This window comes from Stegodyphus dumicola, chromosome 8 (assembly GCF_044657685.1).
Source record: "Stegodyphus dumicola isolate Sdum_Otavi_A_Nest chromosome 8, ASM4465768v1".
Taxonomy (NCBI): domain Eukaryota; kingdom Metazoa; phylum Arthropoda; class Arachnida; order Araneae; family Eresidae; genus Stegodyphus; species Stegodyphus dumicola.
The window spans coordinates 112,652,896-112,676,522 of record NC_140775.1 but is presented as its reverse complement, the minus strand read 5'-3'; the positions used below and the strand labels follow the sequence as shown (position 1 = coordinate 112,676,522).

The following is a 23,627-nucleotide window of genomic DNA, read 5'->3' as shown; positions in this document are numbered from 1 at the left end:
TGGCCATCTTGACAGTTCCCCATAGTAATGCGGAGTGTGAGAGGATTTTCAGTGTTGTTGCGAAAACGAGAACTAAATTTAAATCTAATATTAGTGATGACACATTAGAAAAACTTTTATTAGCGAAAGCAGGCCTACGTGGCAATTGCTATGAACAAAATTATGAAGTTTCTTTCTTAACGAGAGCAAAATCTGCCACTGTCCATAACATTTGTATGAAAACTGATTAAAGTACCCTTTTTTTTTTTTAAACGATGGAAGTAATAAAAATGTTTTTTATGTCTAAGGTATTTTTGTTTTACTTGCATTTAAGACTTAGTAACTATTTAAAGTTAATTCATTATTAAAAACTATATTTGGTACTTTTCCGTTTTGCCGGCGCAAGCGATAAAGTCGCCAATAATGGTGTAACCGATGCCAAACGGAATATTCTCGCTGGTAACCTTTTATGCCTCATTTTCAAAACAAGTCGCAGCTTTTTCTTATCAGATTGATTGTTTCTTTTAATACTGGCATATAATTACATAGAATTTTTATCAGATAGTTCAGTTTTATGTCTAAGGCCATTTTCGGTAATTAAGTCAATGAGGACGCAATACCCGAAGCCGAAAATATAGATAAGGTAAAGTCAAGAGCTATATTCATCAATTCTAATGAGAATGCTTTAGCGAAGTAAAGCACTGCAGGTTTACATAATTTCTGAGTAAGCTATTCGTACGAATTGAAATATTTCTTGCATTTAAACTTGTGTTCCAAATTAAGATTTAGCTTGAAATTAATGTAGATAATTACTGAGAGCATTAGATTTTTGTAGTGTAGTTTACGTGAGATGAGATCGCTTGGGGTCACGTGATCTGAACCGGCGAATCAGGATGTTGAACCATGAAAGCATAGTAAATTCTTAAATTAATGTCTTTTTACAAATTTATTGCCTTAATTTATTGGCTTTTTATAAAATTTTGAGCAATATTAAAATGTTTATGCCTTCAAAAAAAGAACTCTTAGAACTAACATTTTTTTTTAATATTTTTTATGTGTATACTGTATGTTGTCGCCAATAAAGTCTGCTTGGCGAGATTTGCGCCGGCCAAACGGAAAAGTACCCTATATTTTTATCATTTAAAAAGTCTTTTTAACATTGTGAAAAATCTCCTGATTTCTTAAAAAAATCTCCTGATTTTTGAGTGTCATAGGTTGGCAAGTATGCATTATACACGTCACCAACGAATTCATACCGCAAGCATTACAAATACTTAGTATCAAATATTTAAATTATTTCCATGCACGTTTATTTCAACTTAAACGTATACCAAATTCCTACAAACATAAAATTCACAAAATAACTATCATTTAATTAAAATATCACTAAACCATGTACACGTCGACTTATTTTTACTTAAAAAAACATCCCAGAATTGCACAAAAATGGCATTGCGCACACTCTTCGCTATATCCATGTACACTGCTTTTTTCTCATAAATTAGAAAAATTTCACGAAAATACATGACAATTTTCTCAATCTTTAAACCCGGTAAAAAGAACATATATGAAATTACCTGATCGCGAAAAAGTATTTACCCTTTACAAATATGAACATTTCCACATATAAAATAAATAAAATATCCAAAAACTTTTACCTCTAAATCATCTATTACATTATACACGTCACCAATGAATTCATACCGCAAGCATTACAAATACTTAGTATCAAATATTTAAATTATTTCCATGCATGTTTATTTCAACTTAAACGTATACCAAATTCCTACAAACATAAAATTCACAAAATAACTATCATTTAATTAAAATATCACTAAACCATGTACACGTCGACTTATTTTTACTTAAAAAAACATCCCAGAATTGCAAAAAAATGGCATTGCGCACACTCTTCACTATATCCATGTACACTGCTTTTTTCTCAGAAATTAGAAAAATTTCACGAAAATACATGACAATTTTCTCAATCTTTAAACCCGGTAAAAAGAACATATGTGAAATTACCTGATCGCGGAAAAGTATTTACCCTTTACAAATATGAACATTTCCACATATAAAATAAATAAAATATCCAAAAACTTTTACCTCTAAATCATCTATTACATTATACACGTCACCAACGAATTCATACCGCAAGCATTGCAAATACTTAGTATCAAATATTTAAATTATTTCCATGCACGTTTATTTCAACTTAAACGTATACCAAATTAAAATATACATAAAATTCACAAAATAACTATCATTTCATTAAAATATAATTAAATTCAAAACCACTACTTAAAATATAAATGAGCACATACATTAAATTAATAAAAATTACCTTACAATCCTAATTACTTTAAACTAAATCATTGCTAATAACAATTTTCCCAATAATACCAAATTCCTTTCCACCTTACATTTAGAACAATGCGTAAAAATAATATCCTCAAATAATTAAAAATACTAACTTACCTAATCTTCTTCAGAATCTTGATTACGTGGCGGATACACTTTTCTAATTCATTCAATAAAATTATTGAAAGATTTTTTCTGCGAATTTTTCCTCCATACTTCCTCCGCTAAATAAAAAGCAAACTTCTCTTTATCACAATGCCTAAATACCCATTTCGAATTAACTTTAGTTAGGGCCATGGGATCCAAAAATTAAACAACACTGTTTCACACAACACAGTATAAAGCTAAATACAAAATTTCCACATTTTTTCCTGATTTCCCCCCTTTTCCGATTAAAGAACCATAATTCGTCCATTAATATCACATGACATATCCCATGATCTCTCATTTCCCTCACGCAAAATAATGCGTAATCGGAACTGAGTACTGCTCACATTATTACCAAAGTCCCAGGTAGCAACCTTTATCGCCTCCAAAATGTCGCCAAACTACCAGTTACCATATTGTAAAGATCAAACGTAAAAATTAAATATTTGTTATTATACTTATGTTTATGGTATTATATATGTTATAAGTAATGATTTTAGTGGCGGACAGTTAACGGATATTAAACATATGGATGTAAAATGAACCAGTCAAATGTGATATTTAGTGCATATAATGAAAGTAAATTTGTATTAAATTCAAGTTAGTCGAGAAAACAATACATTAAGCGTAGGAAAGTAAAAATTTACGTAAAAAATAAAATAAATAATAATACTATTATACTTATGTTGTACTGTTATGATATGTATGATAAGCAATACTTCATTTCTCTTTACTGAATTTGTATGGCCCTGTAAAGAGCTTTCCCCCTTCCCAAAAAACATGCCGTTAAGAAAAGTGCTGGAGACCTTTTAGCCAACAGGGAAAAAGTCTTCATGAATGACCTTTTAACTTGATGAACAGTATTTCTGTGACAGGAAGAGGTATTATAGATTTAGCAACAATATCCTTAAATGGAAAACTAGAAGAAAATTTAATCCTAAACCTTATATCAAAATTTTTTGAGAAGTTGCCATTCGACATAGATCCTCCAGGATCAACTAATACGAAAGAAAAAGATCGGGCAGTGAGAGGGAAATATGTTTTGTAAATATTAAAACAACTATAGATGCATTTCTAAATAATAAGATTGTTAAGAATATGGTAAAAATATTTTTATGGGTGCCCCTTGGCGAAAATTGGTGATTTTTGGTGATACATGAACACCGAGTGTGTGCAATCCTTTGACTTGTTATTTTGGCTTTGTGTAGCACTGATTTTTGGTGCAAAAATTGCCACTACACAAATCCTAAATAACAAGTCAAAGAATTGCACAAACTCAATATCCATGTACACATCGACCTATTTTCACTTTAAAAAACATCAGAGAATTGCACAAACTACTCATTGCGCACTCCCTTGACTTTGTCCAGGTACACATCAAACTATATTCACATAAAAAGTCAAAGGAGCAGCCAGCAAAAAACATATAATCTCAATAAACTACATTTTAAATCAAACAATGAAGTAAAAGAAATTCATCTTAGCACTACATAAAGGAAATAGCCACTTACCTTATTTACAAATTTCCCTGTCTTCAGTCATACAAAATTTCTTAACGGCATCCAAAAACTTCCTAAAATTATCTGAACTAGAATCTGTATACTGGCATTGCCACATAAATTCATAAAAATAACAGTAAAAAATATCCTCCATAGTGCAGGTATCTTCCGACGTTCGACCATACGCATTTTCTTCCTACAAATAGGAAACTTATAATGGCATCTAAGTAAAACAGGCTGTAATATTCTTGAATCTAGAATTCTTTAAGGAAAAAAATTCCTTTAAATTAAAAATGCTTTTTTAACTCTGCTTGTGCGCATATGCACAAAGTTGTATAAAACCTTTTATAAAATATTATGCAAGTATTCCAAATGTAAACAAACGAACATTTTATTTATGATAATGAATCCCTGGTTAACTTATTGGAAACTTCCATCCTATTCCGAAAAGTAACAGTTATCTGCTAATTAAAAAAATTAATTTTAAGAACTGACATTACTTTAGGATTTAATGTGCAGATTCAAAAACACTTTATTTCAAAACTATATGTGATCTGCTATATTTTACTTATCAATGTTGCTATATTTAAAAAATAATTCTAAGTGGTATTAGCTAGGCCATTAACCTTATCTTGATATAAAATTAATTGACAAATATAAGCAATATTCATAGGATAAATGTAACAATTTAGGGTAGGTGTTCTCAACCCCCTCTTGCGTACCACTGGTAGTACGCAAGAGAAAAATAGGTGGTATGCAAAGAAGCAAAGTATTTTTAACTATTAAATTCAAAAATTAAAACCCCAACATCGGGTTTGAGTTTTCCTCTAACACGTAAATTTATGCGATCTGAGCTTTGTGCAAGAGTTCTGGTGGTAGTGGTACTAAAGGTTTTCAGTTTTTGTTTAAATAGTACTTGTTAGTCAAAAGGTTGAAAACTGCTGATTTAGAGGTTTTATTTACAGGTAAAAGTAAATTATGGTGTATATTTGTGTGCTTTTTTACATTGGCAGGAGATTTGTGTGCAATTTTCAGCTTAACAACTAACAGAACTTATAAAAGCTTTGATTACTTTGTAGTTTTTCCTGATTAATTAAAAATTAACTTCTTTGAATTCTTATTTATGTACTTTTAAACTTTTGTATTTCCTTGAACATTAAATACTCTCATATTTGCTATTTTATTAAGGCTTTTGGAAGGCGAGCTTCTAGATGTGATGATGTAGATAGCCTTCTTGATAAAGGATGTTCTAGAGAAAATATTGTCACTTATTACAGTGTCCCTGAAATTTTAGAGGTTTGTAATAGAGTCATTTTTTTATTTATTTGATAACATTTAAAATCACATTTATTTAGATTAAAATTCTAAATACCCAATCTAACTAGGATCATAATTTGTCAAGATGTTTGAACATCTATACCATTAAATTTAATATAACTAGTGTCTTTGATGAATTAAGCTGCAAAATTAACTTTTAATTTATGTAAACCCAAAACCTAGCAAGTAATCCCCCTTTTTTTTTATAAAGACATTAATATTAAATGAAGAGGAGTTATTAAATTAGTTTTAAATGAGGGACATAATATATTTCTGCAAGCTAAAATAAGGCTAAAACTTTATTTTCATTGGTGTAAACCAGGGGCAGGCAACCTATTGAAACAAAAAGAGCCAAAAGTTACAATTTACAAAATTTCCCAGTTTTTAAAGAGCCACTAAAATGTTTCGTTTCAATATTATGGTTTTGCTTAAACATATTTGATTTTTGACTTAAACAGCTTTAAATACGGAATAATATATATATATATATACATCAAGCATTGGCTTTGCATGCCTTTTGAATGATTGATTAAATCTGGCTTATAACTTGTTGTTTTAAGTTTCAAGCACAACTCTAGATTTTTATTTTTTAGTTGACTTCAAATGTTACTTTTTATTATATTCATGCAAGAGAATGCTTGTTCACATGAATATGTCGACCCGAAGATCGTCAGTACTCCATATGCCAACTTCTTCATCTCACTGTACCATTCTGAAAAACTATTCCATGCGCCGAATATGAGGGCCTCGACTCGTAGAATTTCTTTTAGAGCTGTCCACTTGTGCTGCTCGATGTTCATGCATTTCTGGACCTTCAACTCTTCCAACTTGCTCTTTAGTTCTGTGAACTTGCCACCTCACAAGTCTTTGGTTTTCAAATAAAGCAGTTGAATTTGAAGCGATCCAGCATAAATTCCAAATATCTCATTGTTGATATCATTTGTATTTGCATTGAGAGGGTTTACTATGAACGCAAGAGTACTTTTGTTTGTTTTGAATTGCTCAAATCTCTCAGCGAATCCATCCTTCATGTTTTTTAAAGCTATGTTGAAGTAATTCGTGTCAATAGTCGCATTGGTCTCATTGCTATATAATTCAGATTTTTAAAATGAATTAATTTACCTCTCTCCATGTTTTCAACAAAAATAAGTAATTTGTTTTCGAAACAAACTACTTCAAGCAAGGCGTCGGCTGTGTTGCCCTTTTCTTGCAGTTTTAGATTTAGTTCATTTAGTTTCATTATGGTATCTACCATGAAGTAGAATTTTTGCAGCCGTTTGTCTTTATCCAATTCAGGTTGCTCAATGCTTTTTTCATTGAGGAATGTTTTTATTCCACTCAAGCAGAAGGTAAAACGTTGCAATGCGTTACCTCTGGAATGTCATCACACTTTATTGTGCAGAAGTAGGTCAGAAAAACTGGTTAACTATCAAGGAAATCTTTGAACTGGTGATGGTAGAGTGCTTTTGCAAAATGCTGTTAATAATCTTAATTACCAAGTTCATGACCTCAACAATTTCGACCAGAAATGTTTGGGCACAAAGCGCTTCTTGATGAATAACACAGTGAAACGTTAGAGTTTCATGGTTACTTTTTTCTGAAGAATTGATGTTACCCCTCTGTGTATTCCTGCCATACTTCTAGCTCTATTAGTTGCTATTGAAACGATTTTATTTATATCGATTCCACTGTCTTCCAGGCATTTTTGCACCAGCATTTGCTATATCTTCTCCACGAGAATTTGCCCCAAGAGTGATAGCAATCCTACAGTTCTTCGTTTGAACCTTGGGAGAATATTTACCCTATTAAAAGGGTAACTTGTGTCGTGTCTTTTATGTCACAAGACTCATCTATAGCAAGTGATAAGGCAGAAGCCAACTGAATGTCTTCCACTTGCATATGTTTTACATTTGAAAACATCTTAGCAGTTCTATCTTGTACTGATTTTGCAGATAATGGCAAATCTTTGATTTTGTTTATGATTTCTGCTTTGATTTTAATATCACGAAACAGTTATTCAGATGCACGTATAAAACAATCTTTGACGTATTTGAGGTAAATGGTTTTTACTCTTTTTGCAATTTCTAATGATACTGCAGAGCTTGGCAGATTTATTTTATTGTAAGATTGTGCCCAGTTACTTAGCATGGAATTTGACTTTTTTCTTTGGAGCTCTTCAAGAGCTTTTTTCGTGCATCCCCGTTTGGATATTTACCAGCAAACTGGGTATATTTTGTATGAAGTGTCTCCCCAAATTCGACTTATTGTGTGTATTATTGGCAAATGAGACAGTTCAGAAGGCCATCTGTGTTGCATATGAATGCAAACGACTGCACCCAATCCTAATTGAGTTCTCGGTTTTCTTCTTCAGTTCTCTCTCTCTCTCTTTTTTTTTTTTTTTTTTTTACCAGCTGCTATGCTGATGGTGGAGCTGAAAAAATGAACAATAGTTCAAATTAACAGTACAGTAACAATGGTTCAAATTTATCTCATTATGGTCATGTTAAGCGTAATTAGCGATTATGAAAATAGAAGCTACTGAAAAATTAGGTATTTAAAAATATATTTTCTTATTTTTTAAGGGTTTGATAATACATTATTAGTTTTTCCATATGGAACTGGAGAGCCGCAACTTTACATCAAAAGAGCCACGTGTGGCTTGCGAGCCGCAGGTTGCCGACCCCTGGTGTAAACTAATAAAATTACTAATTAAATCTAGCTATTATAATAAAACCATATTTTTGATAGTGATGAGATAACTGAGAGTTCAGTAAGTACGTAAATCAATTTTAGTTGGTGAGGAAAATGTAGCCTTTGTTACCCCACTAAACTGTAAATATTAGTGAATAATGCATTATCAAAACATTCATATAAGACATGTGTGTTAAAAATAAACGTAGTTTTTGTGCTTATAGATTATCTACTAAGATGCATAAGAAGAATTAGATATTTTTTACTTTATCCCAATAGTACTCTGGATGGTATGTAGAACAGAGGTGATAGAATTGGAAATAGATAATTTATTTTATTTGATAAACTTTTCATCCTTTTTTAAAGCTGCATAGCAGATGATAATGAAGCAGCATCCATTAAAAAGAAAATCTACCAGACCATCACTATTGTGTGTAGTAACTAATACTGAGGTTACTGTCAGTCATTACCAGTAGCTGTTGCTTCCAAATAAATATACTGTAAGTATCCATAGTTCTGTAGTAGATTTGAGAACAACCGTGCAGAGATATAGATATAAATACTGTACTTAATTAGTTTTTTTCCCTTTTTCTCTTGCTTTAAACCAGGAGTGTCGAACTAATAGTCTCAAAGTAGTGTGTCATCTGGAAAGGTCTATAGTTTTTCTAATTAAAGCATGTTTTCTTCCAGTTATTTTGTTTCTGCTGATAAGAAGTGACCTTGATTAAAAGGGATGTTAAAATACACTATTTTCTGCATACATTGCATTAATTCTATCATGTGTTGTGGCATAATTTTTCTTGAATGCAGTACTAAGAATGGAGAACTCAGATTTTTCATCATGTTTTGTTGTTTAAAATAAAAATGAAAATGAATTTTGGGTTAAAGAAAAAAGTTCTATTCAGACTGCTCATAAAAATTTGTAGTGAATACAGATAAATTACGTTTTTTTGATAACTCAGTTCAAAGGTGGTTTGGGAAGTCTAGACATTTCAGCCTCGAAGATGATGTCTGCTGTGGATGACCATTTTTTGTAAGCAAGGAACAATTAAAAGAAGCTGTTGCTGAAAATCCATGTCATACAGAGAAGAAATATTTATTGGTCCTCTGGTCTATATGACATGGATATTATTATATGAAATATTTATTCGTCTTTTGGTCCGTATGACATGGATTTTCAGCAACACCTTCTTTTAATAGTTCTTTGTTTACAAAGTATGGTCATCCAGAGCAGACATCATCTTTGAGGCTGAAATGTTTAGACTTCCCAAACCACTTTTGAACTAAGTTATCTAAAAACGTAATTTATCCATATTCATGACAAATTTTTATTTCAAAAGCCATCAGACAGATTAAATATTCCAAAAAGTTCAGTTCATGATCATCTGAAGAAGATTAAGGTTGGGTAAGTAAACTACAATTTAATTTTGGGAGGTGCAGCCACCAGTGCCAGTTCAGTTATTTCACAACACCCACAGTTGTGGGAGAGCTTGAGAGTGGCTCTGCCATGCATAAATATTCATTAAAATAAGCTGAACTTCTCATTGAAATAGTACTTTTATGCTTTAAATTTCTTAAGTACTGCATGCATTAAAATTTCATTTCAACAATTTAAGAAGACACTGCAAAAATTGCAGTTGCCTTTCTTTTGTCAGAATGTTTAGGATTTTATCATCATATTGACACTTTTACCATCTCATTTATACCTTCAGACCAAAGGACATAATATTCACTCTTAAGTTCTTTGCTTCAAACACAATGGAATGACAATAGTGTCTCTATAAATGACTTTCATTGCCACTTTTGAAATGGGAGATCTCTAAAAATCCAATGGTTGCTGTTACTTCAATGTCAGAATCAAAAAAGATGAACAAATTACCCATACTCACTAGAAAATCTTAGTATGCGTAACCGATGTCCGATTTCTTCAGTTTTCTCATGAATGTGGGTTTTTCACATTTTCCTGTTTTTTACCTAAACTTTTTCCTTTTTCTCTATTTATATTAATTTATGTTCGGAAAAGAAAGATGAATATAATCAGTGGAGTTTTTCAATACTTACATACATCTTTGCATAGAACTAGCGAGAGCCAAGCTCACCTGACTACACCCAAATGGCACATGGTTTAAAAAGAAGTAAAATGATATTCCTTTTTAATGTAGGTAAAAATATACTTGAAAGTGTTAATACATAAAATGTTAGGGAACTAGCCTAAGCCTTCTAGTCAAATGAGGGCATGCAAATCTTCATATTGTTGATCGTCTGGAGATGATAAGAACCTAGAAATATAAACGTCATTGACTCTGACCTGTCTTAACTTTTATACCCAAATTTTATTATACCTTTTATATATTTTTATTATCATAAAATGTCTTGTACATAAAAAATATTTTTATTATAAATGTTGTATTAATAATATAAATAATGGCATGAATAATAAAATAATGTTTTTTACACTTGTAGCTATATTTAGTAATAAAAATAGGTATTTTTCCATTTTGCCCGCACAGGCGATAAAGTCGCCGGTATGGTACAACTGAAACCAAACGAAATATACTCACTGGTAACCTTTTACCTCATTTTCAAAACAAGTCGCAGCCAATTCTTATTGTTTCTTTCAATATTGGCATATAATTACATAGAATGTTTACCAGATAGTTCAATTTTATGCCCTGAGGACATTTGCTGATGGTAATTAAGTCAATTAGAATGCAATCACACCATTCGCCTGATGGCAAAAATATAGAGAAGGCAAAGTCAAGGGTTAAATTCATCAATTCTAATGAGAATGCACTAGCGAAGTAAAGCACTGCGGTTTTACATAATTTCTGAGTAAGTAATTTATTCATACGAATTGAAATAGTTCTTGCATTTAAACTTGTATTCCAAATTAAGATTTAACTTGAAATTAATGTAGATAATTACTAAAAGAATTAGATTTTTGTAGCATGAGATGAGATCACTTGGGGTCACGTGAATGAACCGGCGAATCAGTATGTTGTACCATGAAAGCATAGTAAATTCTTAAATTAATGTCTTTTCACAAATTTATTGGCTTTATTTATTAGCTTTTTTACAAAATTTTAAATGACATTAAAATGTTTATACCTTTAAAATAAAAATTTCTTAGAATTAACATTTGTCAACATTTTTTTATGTATATACTGTGTATTGTCGCTAGTAGATTCTTCTTAGCGAGATTTGTGCCGCCAAAAATGGAAGAGTACCTAAAAATATAATTTCCTTGCCTTTCTTAATTGTTCCCCCTTCTCTTGAACTTCTTTTAATAAACAGTCTGAATTGAGACCCTCTGTATTGAGAATTTACTGTAATTTAATCATCTAAATATAGTAAAAGATTTATATTATAAATGATATCTAATATTATATTATAATGTAACTTGTATCAGATTTGTAAATTATATAATTTACTCTTTCAAGATTTTACAAGGTATGTATGTTTCATTTCATGAAAATAAAATTTTTTTGTTTTTCCCAGACATGTGAAGCTAGGTGTTCTGAATTACGCTATTGTGTTCAGTGTCAAGCATTTGAAATTTCAAAAGAATGTGGGAACTGTCAATTAAATCTGGAAATTGTAGGTAATCTTGGAGGTAAGATGTCTTGCCTTTTTTTTTTTTTAATAATTTTTTTCTCATAAATCACAGTAGTTAAATATTAGGTCTAAAAATTTTTTTCTAAGCTTTGTACCTTTTTATTAGTAGGGTGTAAATTACTGCTGAGGAGGGGATGAAGTCAGTGGCAAGAGTTCAAGAACAGAAATTCATTCAAATCCTATGGAAACAATTTATTATATACAGTGCAAAGTTCGAAATCCGGACTCATCAGAATTTCGGCGATTCTGGATTTGAGATTTTTCCGAATATTAGATCATCGGTTTAAATCTAGTAAGCTGGCATGTAGAAATCATAAAATTAAAAATATGAAATCGTGATTTATGAAATGAAGAAGTATTTATGATCTAAAGTGTATCAAAATTTACACACACAAAAAAAGCTTAATATTTATTTGTTTACCTTATTAAACATTTCTTTTAATTTAAGTTGTTTAGGTTGCTTTGTTTTTTGTGCTAATACTTTCTCTTTAATTCTGTAGACAGACATAATCTCTTGTTCAATTACATTCTTGAAGTCCCGTAACTACTGTTTCAAGAATTCCGACTAATTGTCAATTGAAATTTTTTCGTTTTCAGTAACTTCTCTGTCACTTTCTTCACTATCGGTAGCGGTATTTTCTGGATTTAGAACCATACAACAGATTTTGCCATTCATTAATTAATTGATGATTGAGAAGCATTGTCATCACAATGAAAAACTTCTTTTATATCATCTTCATTTATTACCACTTCTCCACATTTCTTTACAAAATCTGTTAATTGGAAAATTTCACCTTTGTTTTGCGATATTCGAAAACCTTTAAAATTAGTGGCTATTATCATCAAATTTAGCTATCCTTCACTATACATATTTAGCTATGCATCATGAGCTTGGCGACTAACTACAAGTTGTTCCGTTAAATTTTATATTGCTTCTATCGCGCACTGAGACAATTAAGCCTGAATTGTATTAGTTATTTACTACACTTATGTCTATTTCTTGCTTCTTATCACATGCTTAAGGCTTATTAGAGTTCTGAATAAAATTCCCACATATACTTAAGCCTTATTGAGGGCCTTCGCTAGATATACCTGATGCTTACCACCTGATGCAGTCTCTATGGGTCCTAAATTCTGCAATCTGTAATCATCTATGACTTAAATCTGTAATCATTGCCAAGTGTAATTTCAACATAGAAGGTTACCATACTCCTTATACCATATTATTTAATTACTAACATAAAAACATTGTTTAGTCATCGCTACATGAGTCATTACTTAAGTTGTCATGTTTTGATAAACATGCAGTGATGAAAGGAAAGTATAATAAATAATGATTTGCCAGGTTGACATCAGATCAACGATGTATCTATGTGGAATGTTTTGGTTTGAGATGTGTGCCAAAAAGCAGCAACAGAGCCAAATTAATGATCGTACAAATTTATGCTAATTTTTTATTTTTTTTTTTTCAAAAACAAGGTATTTTATTTAGTGTCGAAGTGAAGAATCAGCACTGTCCAGATGTTTTATTATGCGCGGAGGGGGAAATCAAATGCGCATGCATAAAGCCTAAGAGAAAAACGTTGTTGATGGCTTCTAGCTCCAAATTTTAGATCATTCCAGATAATGGACGTCAGGATTTCGAACTTTGTACTGTCCTACTGTCCGTACCCCCTGGAGGTTGACTTAGGTGAACGCCTGGGAAGTACTGATTAGGATATGTATTTAGGCAGTCTTCAACCAGGGGGGTATAATACAGACTTCACAGAAGGCCTGAGAACTCTCAGGACAGAGTAAGGCTCGGCAGGGACCATACCACTGCCTTGTCTGCCCTTGCTCTGTGGGGTCGCAACATTGTCGATTGAACAATGGCGGGGAACGGCATTAATCCTGTTTGGCACATCTTAGGTTGCATTAGGTCAGGAGCCATCTCATTCCAACAGCATTGTACTACTGTCCAATAAAACTGCAGCATTAATAAGAACATATATTATAACTATTATAACATAGGTATCTAAAAGGGTGATGACATGTGATATAAGGCAAAAAGGATTGCAACAACAAATCTTTATGCCAGGGAAAGAACATATCAAATTAGTCCTTTGTGTGCCATAGCAAACTGTATATAGCATGGTACTGGCTGATAAAAATATTGGATAGTATCTCTGGAATTGCATTCCATGCAGTTTAATATGCATCCACAGTGTAGCAATGACAACTGCAGATACTGATCTACTAGTCACCTTTTGCACCATTTCAGCTTCATGCTATTACTTCAGACCTCACCCAGCGATGCATGAAACCTTCTCTTCATTGTCCCCATATATATATATATATAACTATATTGGGATTTAGTCCTACAGAGTGATTTCATAGTACAACAAATTACCTTCTCTCAGTATGTTAATTCATCCATTTTATGTCCTTTTTTCATATCTGATGAATCAATCCACTTTCAGCCTGTATTATGGATTATTTTCATATGTTACATGAGATACGTTACATGATTTTTATATGTAGCTGCCAAAGAATCAATAATAATTATACATAATTCCAGTAACAAATATTTGTATCATTTTTAGAAGTTGGTGGATTTTAACATTTTAAAATTAACCATTAATACAATTTTGTGAATCCAAAAAATGGTGCACATTCATGAGAGATTGAACAGTTGGTGTACAAACAGTTGGTACAAAGTAGCAAAATAAAAATCATCAAAGAATGCCACATCAACCACTTAAATTGCATGTTGCAGAACTTTTGTGCATGAAACAAAATTACATAATTTAAAAAAATGCATGTGGATTAAAAAAATTGCATTCGTTTATTTAAATAAATAAATTTCTTCTTTCATGTACACAATCGTTAAAATAATCTGAAAATAGAATTTGTAAATAATACTTGGAAACATTTTATACTTACAAAAAGGAGGGGAATTATACTTGGTGATACAATGCAAAGTTCAAGATTCAGAATTGTCGGGACTTTGGCGATTTCAGAAATTTCCAGATATTAGATCATTAGTTTAGTAAAATAGCCTGTAGAAATTTCAAAATTAAAAAATATGAAATAGTTGTTTGAAATAATCAAATGTTTATGACTTTAAAGAAATCAAAATTTACCAAAAAAAGGTACAGGAAATAACCTCAATATTTATTTTCTTTATTAATTTATTTATTAACCATTTCTTTCATTGTAAGCTACTTAAGCTGTTTTGTTTTTTGTGCTAATATTTTATCTTTAATTTTATAGACAGACTTCACAAAAGGCCTGAGGGCTCTTAGGACAGAGTAAGGCTGCTTGACATCTTGCTTAGTTCAAGTTTAAACCTCCCTTGTTTAAGTCCTGTAATTGCGATGTCAAGAATTCCTACTAAACTGTCATTCAAAATCCTTTCTTTGTCATTTGAATTCTTCGTCACTTTCTTCTTTATGGATAGTAATATTTTCTGAATTTAAAGTTACTACAGATTTCGCCATTTGTTTGTGTTGCAAATAACTTTTAATTTGTGATTATATTTCTTAATTTGTGATTATATTTCCTATTTGTATTTTGCAACATGTGTGGCAACACGATTTTTTACTTCTTGTTTTTTGGCAACGTTTTCAATTGTTGTCACTTGTTTACTTTACCATGCTTATCATGTAACATTTACTGTGCCTGTAATGATTTTGTATTTCAATATATGTTAATCCAGATGAATCTCTGCTTATTTATTTGTTTCCATTCCTAATGCTAGACTTCATCAGTTTGTTGTTTTGTTTCATCAGATGATTGTGGCATTATCATCACAACTGAGCACTTATGTTATATGATCTCAATATATTTCTTCACAAATTCCATTTAAATTGGAAAATTTTGATACTTTGATACTTCTGATATGCCTGTTCCAGCAGGAATTATATCCTGCTATTTCAGGCACCTCAAATAACCCCGGTTAAGGAAGACATAACATACAGTGCTTCACAGGAATACCTTGATAAGGAACTGTAGGAAGATTGTGTAGATGTGGTCCAGGCCTGTGTAAATGAAAATGCCATGAACGGAAAGGCAAATTATGTATGTGTAGTTAAAATGTGTTGCTTTATAGGAAGCCAATCAGTAGTTAGATGAGAGAAACATAGGAAAGTGTACTGATTCGCAGGCGTCAGTCATGTGGGTGGTCACCTACCCGAGTACTGACCCCGAAATGCTGCTTGATTTTGGATGGAAGAAATTTAAAATTTTTACGGGGGATTCCAATAAAATTGGGTTGCATAGGGCCTTAAATTGATGTCTATTTCTAGGAGCTCATAACTTAAAATTGTCTGAATAATTTACCTCTGCATTGGTGATGGGTTTGTTGAAAAAGTTATTGTTTAATTTATTGATGAATGATGCCAGACTTTGGAGTTTAAGGTCTCTGTGTAGCTGTTCATTGCAAATGAACCAGAGGAGCTCCCATGATTTTTCGTAAGTAGTTGTTTTGGAAAACCTGCAACTTATTTAATCCAGAGGTGGGAACAGAGCTTCATGCAGGGGAGCCATATGCAAGGATGGGTCTTGATATTGATGTATAAATGCGCTTCTTGTGAGCAAGATCCAGTGGTGAGGAGGCATGAAGAAAGTTTTGGAGCTTTCTAGGAACCCCTATAGCTTTCCCGATGGCCATGGAAATGTGAAGTCCCCATGTAAGAGAACCATTAAAATGAACTCCCAAGTATGTAGCCTGTCTGACTTTAGATACTGTTTCATTAAAAAGGGTCAAATCCCCATCAATGTTTTTTCTTCTGTGCCGTCCTATGAGTAATAATTTGGATTTTATGGCATTAATGGACGTCTTCCATTTGCGACACCATTCCTTGTTTGTGTTGTTTTGTATTCTGTTTGAGGATTAAGTGAACTAAAAAGAATGGCGATATCATCTGTGTAGCAGGCGGTGATGCACTTTGGATTTTCAATCATAGGGAAATCCTTAACATGTATAAGATAGAGGATAGGCCAGAGGATGCTTCCTGGGGCATGCCGGCTTTAATTAATATGTTTTCAAAATAAATATCGCCCTGCCTGACACAGAAGGATCAATCACTTAGAAGGGAGTGAAGAATCAGAATTGTTTCCTTGGGGAGATCGAAGGAAGCAAACTTGTAGATAAGTCCATTATGCCAGATGCGGTCAAAGGCATTTGCCACGTCCAACATAAGGAAAGAAGTTGTCCAGTGCTTATGAATAGCTGCACTTATAAATTCAACGATTCTGACAAGCTGCATCGTGGTAGACAGCCCTTTATGGAATCCAAACTGCTGGTTTGGAAGTGCATTTAGGTCTGATTGTAGTCTTCTGTAGATAATCCTCTCTAGGATCTTTCCTAGTGCAGGAAGCAAGCTGATTGGGCGAAACCCATCCTTTCTTGTATCATCTTTCCTGGGTTTGTGAATTAAGATGACAACTGCTTGTTTCCACTCTGCTGGGAGATAGCACAGGTACAGAGTTTGTTAATGAAATTGCCAAGCAGATATTTAATCATTTAATTAGAGATTTTTTCCTTACCAGGTGCTTTTCTATTATGAAATTTACTATAATGGAGGTGACTTCATGGGAGAGGTAAAAACAGGGAGAATTTTGACACTGGGCTGGGTAATCCAATTATTGACAAACATGTTAATGTGATAAATGAAATTTTGGTCTGAAGGAGTCTCACTTGGAGTGAACCACTTGGCGAAGTGAGTGGCAAAGGCTGAATTTGAATTCAGTGTCGTCCTGTAGAGATTTGTTGCTTGTTTTTTCGACTTTTTTCAAAATTCTCAGTCTTTTGTATTTAGTTTTTCAATTTTGTTATTCCAAAGTTTTTGCTGGGTCATGTAAGTGGACGAAGATCTTGCAGAGTCTATTTCATGATTGGGTAATTAATGTAATTTCTTGCGGAAGTTTGAAGTGATGTTTTTTATTAATAATTTCTGTAGTAGAATTTTGTAATGCTTTATCAATGCTAATAGTGATGTTTGTGATGGCCTGGTCGATATTATGTGTCATTTTAAGTTGTCCTGTGTCGGGGAGGTTATTGTTAATTTCAGATCTGAATTGGTCCGAATCAATAAATTTTTATGTGGTGTTGGTTTCTGGTATGCTAATGCGTGCTAATGTGCTGGTATGCTAATGTGTGCCAGTACTGGCATGTGATCTGAAGAAAGATCGTTGATTACCTCCATAGTGATCGGCAAGTTATCAGACGTGAGGAAAAGATCCAGCTTGTCTGGATATTGTCTTGGGGAAGTAGGCCAAAAAGTAATATCTTCTGGAGGGTAAATATAGAATGGGTAATTCAACAGGAAGTTTTAAAGGATTTCACCATTTTTATTTGTTTTGCGACACCCCTTAGCTAACAAGCTTAGCATTAAGATCACCTCCGATTGTAGTGGGAAAGGGGTTATTTATTAAATTCTGTAAGTGTTGATCTTGCAGCCTGAGATCTGGAGTGTTGTGTAGGGCACATACAATCATATTTCCAAAATAGGGATCTGTATGACTACTCTTACTTCTTCAAATCCATGAGTTTTGTCAGAAACATAGAAGCAGGAGTCCAGACTCCGTTTGACATAGATTAAGGTGCCTCCATCTCTATATCTGATTCTATCACAGCGGTAACTGAGATCAGGGAGGGCACTGGCATAGTGTGTGTCTCAGTGATTAGTGCAGTGTCAGTGTTGTAGTGTGTGAGAAAGTCCTGCTGTTTGCTAATTTCGGTGGTAATGTTCTGCACATTCCATGTCATGATTGTTATGGGGCTCATTTTTACTAAGGACCTACAAACCATAATTTATCTCAGTTTCGGGCCTCACTGTATTTTGCTTTTCAGCCATGGTAGTAGTATTGTGTAGAAGTGCTATAAGATCAGCAATGTTCTTCATGACCTGCTGAGCGTCCACTACAGCTTTCTGAATTTTCCCAGCAAAAATATTAGATTTTACAGCCTGGTCATAGGATTTATTGATAATTACCCTTTCTTCAAACTTAAGGGCGTTGGGTTTCTGCTTCCCGAGACAACCCCTCCGATTGCTGTTATGATTCCTGAGACAGTTACAGCATTTCGGCTCAGAATCTTTGGGTTCTGGGCAATCCTTGCTTTCATGGGGGCTTACACATTTACAACAGCGTGGCAGATGGTGACACGCTGCCTGCACGTGATGGTATCTTTGGCATTGAAAGCATTGTGTCGACCCATGCCGAATATGATATCTTTCAACTTTAATGTGCTAGTACATTAGATATTTCAGATTGTATATCTCAGTGTTCCTAGGGTCTATACAAACATAAAATAACTTACAGTGGTACCTCGATATACGAGTGTTTTGAGATATGAGCCACCGAGCAAGCGATATTTTGCTTTGAGATGAGAGCAAGATTTGAAATACGAAGAATCGCATGCTACACCGCTGCACAAGACCACAACATGTGCACACATATTGGTGTCATGTGCAGCGTCTTGAGGGGTATCAGAAACCCCTATACCGAAAATGTTAAATTGGCCATTTTCGATGTACCTTTTCTCAAAATCTGCTGTAGATACAAGCTTGAAATTTTTTCTGTAATTAAAGTATACCTAATTATACTGAAATGAGCTTTAGAAACATTTATAATTTTAGAGTAAATTACAGAATATTTTGTTAGGCATAGTAAAATTTAGCACTTTTCTCACACAAAAAAATTAAAAATTTTTTTTTTCTAAGTTTATTACAAAAAGCTCATTTCAGTAAATATTAGGGAACCTAATAAATAAGCCATAAAAGGTTTAGATACCTGCAAGCTGCAGTTCCTGAGAAAAGGTACATCGAGTATAAAAAAATCATGTTTGGAGAAAAACGCGTTTTTATGTAAAAATCCTCATTGATCAAAGCAGTAGATGACAAATTAAAACTAGATTTTTTTACAGTTTTAATTTTCATAGAGATTAAAGAATGGTATTTTTAGAAAGATAAAAGTGTAGAGAATTTAAAAATGCAAAAATCTGAAATCACAATTTTTTGAAGATTTTGTGGTTCCAACACCCCTTAACAGTTTCTCCCACCACAGACTAAACATCAGTCTGTGTGCTTGTTTCCCTCGTTTTCGAAACATTTTTGATAAGTTGGGTTTGCATATTTTGCTTTTTGTACATTTACAAAACATTATCACATTTATTTTTATAACCATGGGTCCGAAGAAGAGATGATGTCTATTGAATTAAAGCATGAGATCATAGAAAAACATGAGCAAGGTGTGCGAGTAATTGACTTGACAAGGATGTGCGGGCGTAGCACATCAATGATATGTACTGTGCTTAAACAGAAGGAGTTGGTAAAGGGTATAATGCAAGCTAAGGGCGTTACAATAATTTCTAAGCTCCGGACCTCTCTCCATGAAAAGATGGAGAAACTACTGATGGTGTGGGTGACAGAGAAGCAGTTTCAAGAAGGAACCTTGACACAAAGCATCATATGTGAGAAGGCACGAGCGATTTACGGTGATTTGCTGAAGCAGATCCCACACACTTCCACAAACAAGGAATCAGAAGACTCAGTTGGAGCTGGTTTGACAACTTTCGCAAAAGGACCGGCATTCACGCCATTGTCAGGCATGATGAGGCAGCAAGTTCGGAAGTGAAGGCAGCTGAGGTTTACATCAAAACGTTTTCTGAACTGATAGAAGCCAAAGGATACATCCCCCAGCAAGTCTTCAACTGTGACGAGACAGGGCTTTCCTGGAAAAGGATGCCGAATAGGACTTACATAATGGCAGAGGAGAAGACGATGCCAGGTCAAAAACCCATGAAGGATAGATTAACTCTAGCACTTTGCTCCAATGCGAGTGGCGACTGCAAAATCAAGCCTCTGCTAGTATATCATTCAGAAAATCCCATAGCCTTTAAGTCACATAAGATTTTAAAAGAAAAACTGCCAGTTGTGTGGAGGGCAAATCCGAAGGCATGGGTCACCAGGAAATTCTTTGTGAAGTGGATAAACCTGGTGTTTGGCCCTTCTGTTAAAAAACATCTACAGGAAAACAACCTACCCATGCAAGCCCTTCTCGTCCTCGACAATGCCTCTGCTAACCCACCAAATCTCGAAGAGTTCAAGTTTATAAAGGTTCTCTACCTACCACCCAACACCACTCCTATCCTGCAGCCCATGGATCGGTATGTGATTTCTAATTTTAAGAAGTTGTACACCAAGCACATTTTTCGGCGCTGCTTTGAGGTGACAGAGAGCACAAACCTTACCCTTCGAGAGTTCTGGAAGGACTACTTTAACATCGTGATATGCCTAAGAATTATTGATCAGGCCTGGCTGGGTGTTACAACAAGGACCTTAACCTCTACATGGAAGAAGTTGTGGCCTGAGGCTGTAGCTAAAAGGGCCTTCAAAGGATTGGAACCCGAAGTGTCAGTGGTAGAGGAGATTGTTTCTCTGGGAAAATCCATGGGTCTGGAGGTAGATAAGAAAATTAGTTTTGAAGAGGTGCCAGAGATGGAGGAGGTTATCCCTTCAAGAAATATGAAGGAGATCTTGGGAATGTGGGAGAAAGTTGTAGAGTTCGTTGATAAAAATCACCCCGAAAAAGTTGCAACTGGTCGTGCATCGGAGTTGTTCAACAAAACTTGCCTAACTCATTCCTGCAATATCCTGAAAGAGAGGAAGAAACAAACCTCCTTGGACAGTTTTTTTAAACAATCTGCGGGTGAAAATGAGCAAAGCGTGATGAAAAAAGCGATGACCAGTAACAAAAATTAAGCACTTCACTTTTTCTTTTAATTATGTTTTTATAGAATATGTATTTGTTATTTATAAATAAATGTTTCTTCTTGTAAATACATTTTTCTTATTCAAAAACACTTAACAAAAACAACTGAGGTGATGTTTTGGGAGTTGGAACGGATGAATGGCATTTCAGTTAATTTCAGTGGTTAAAATTGCTTTGAGATACAAGCAATTTGACATACGAGCAAGGTTACGAAACGAATAAAACTCGTATGTCGAGGTACCACTGTACTGTCGTTTAGAAGGCGTCTTCTTTTATTTGTCTCTAGGTGTCACTCAACTCCGTCTGAGACTCATTGGGCCTCTGTTTTGTTCAACTTTTTAATGTGTAAAATGTTTCTAAAGTGAGACATAGCTTTGTCATTGAAATGCTTATAGCTACTGCTTTATCAAAGCAATGTCATTAAGTGAAAAACTTTCTATTTTATCCTGCACAAATTTCGCAGATTTGAAGATTAGGGTAAGTTTTCTTTCTTCTTGTTCTTCTGAAGTCATTTCTTCCACAATTACTTTTCTTTGCTGCTCTTAAAGCTGTGGTAATTTTCTTAGTGAACTCATTTTTGTAGTTTTTAAGTAACTTTTCCATGTCTTGATTGTTAATTTCGTAGCCCATGTTTTTGCCTAGAAATGTGATATCATAGATAACAAAGCCCTAAATATTGAAAGTCTTTGCATGCAATCTAATTTGGCCATAATTTCCTCCAGGCTGAAATCGTGGTCCTGCAGGCTATTTGCTGCCAGGCTTTAAGACTGTTGTAATGTGAATTTTTACATTTAAGTTAAACAGAAAATATTAAAATGATGTTTTCAGAAGTCCCTGAATGTTAATTATGTGACATAGGTTACTTCAAAATGCCTGTAAAAATTGTACGTTGCTGACTTGAGTGTGGATCTCAAGATGCTGTTCATCCAAGGCACTTTTTGTTCAGATAATTTGTAAACTGAATTGTTTGGGAAGTGAAGCATTCATGATTCAACTTCCCAATTTACTGTAACACTTATGTGGAGATAAATCTAATTCTTAACTCTTTTTCAAGTTCCTCTCCTATCCTTCAGGTGTTACTTGGAAGCTAACTTAGCGAGTTTTACTACTACTTTAACTATCTCTGAAACAAACAGACTTGAATATTTAATTTATATTAAATTTCTCTTACCTCACAAATTATGAGTGTTAAACTAAAAGTATTAAAACACAAAGTTACCAGTTATTTAGATCTCATGGTGAACACAAAATTCGGTGTTAAAAATCTTCTAAATGGAATATTTAATCACCTTCTAACAGAGGCTACAAACTCATAAACTGACTATTAACAGCTTCTCCAAATCTGAATTTTATCATGTAAATATGCTTTGAGATTAATGCATGGTAGCAGCTGTTTGCCAAATAATAAGCTGGATGGCAAGGCACCAAGCATAAATCCAAACTGTGGCTACATGCTTTCTCCCCCCCCCTTCTTAACTGCAAACTGATCCTCTAACTTTAGACTAATTTGCTTGCTAATCAAATCTGTATAATCTCTGGAATGAGAAAAATCTATCACAAAATGAGACGGTAGGAAAAATGTAAACTAAAAATAAACTTGGTAAGTTAAACTCAAACATGGTGCCATAGTGCTACTATTGCTAATGCTTATGCTCTAGTAAAAAATTTGTGTCTAATGAAGTTTGTTCACTTTTCTTTCTTAATTAAAGATATGTTTGGAGAAAATATTTCCATGATAATAAGAAATATGCAGTTTGTCTCAAAACGTTATTTTTAAATTTGATTGAATTTTATTTTCATTTCTAAATAGTATTAGAATATTTTTTGGCTCCAGTTTTTTTTTGGGGGGGGGAATAGTGTTATATTATACTGCAGTGCAAGAATAATTGTCTAATATTTTTTTTGTGTGTGTAACTTCTATAATTTTATTTTCATTTTATATTAATGAGTTTTTAAAAACGAAAATAGGACAATAGGTAAAGTTATAGGAATTAAAATTATTTCTGAAAACAGGTTTTAATTTTGTAAAATATTTATTTTATTCCCCCCTAGATATTCTTCCAAATGAAAGAAACTGCACATTTAAGGATGCTGAAGACTGTTCCTTCACATTTGTATATGCTTATGATAATAATAACAGGCTTGTAATTCAAGTTTTAAAAACCAGAGGTTAGTGCTTATTCATTTGCAGACTTTTTATTTCCAGTGCATTCATGATTCGTGATTTTTTTTCAATTTCCAGTGCACAAAAGCCTTTGAAAA

At 33.3% G+C, this 23,627-nt stretch overlaps 1 protein-coding gene across 1 annotated transcript in view; it reads left to right on the top strand.

Moving 5' to 3' along the window:
- LOC118193585 (uncharacterized) overlaps positions 1-23,627 on the top strand; it is a 56,720-nt gene that overhangs the window by 10,966 nt on the left and 22,127 nt on the right. Inside the window, exons 4-7 of the mRNA XM_085823018.1 lie at positions 3,349-3,511; positions 5,175-5,282; positions 11,493-11,607; positions 23,418-23,534. Coding sequence (XP_085679144.1) covers positions 3,349-3,511; positions 5,175-5,282; positions 11,493-11,607; positions 23,418-23,534 — 503 coding nt within the window. The remainder of the gene's footprint in view (positions 1-3,348; positions 3,512-5,174; positions 5,283-11,492; positions 11,608-23,417; positions 23,535-23,627) is intronic.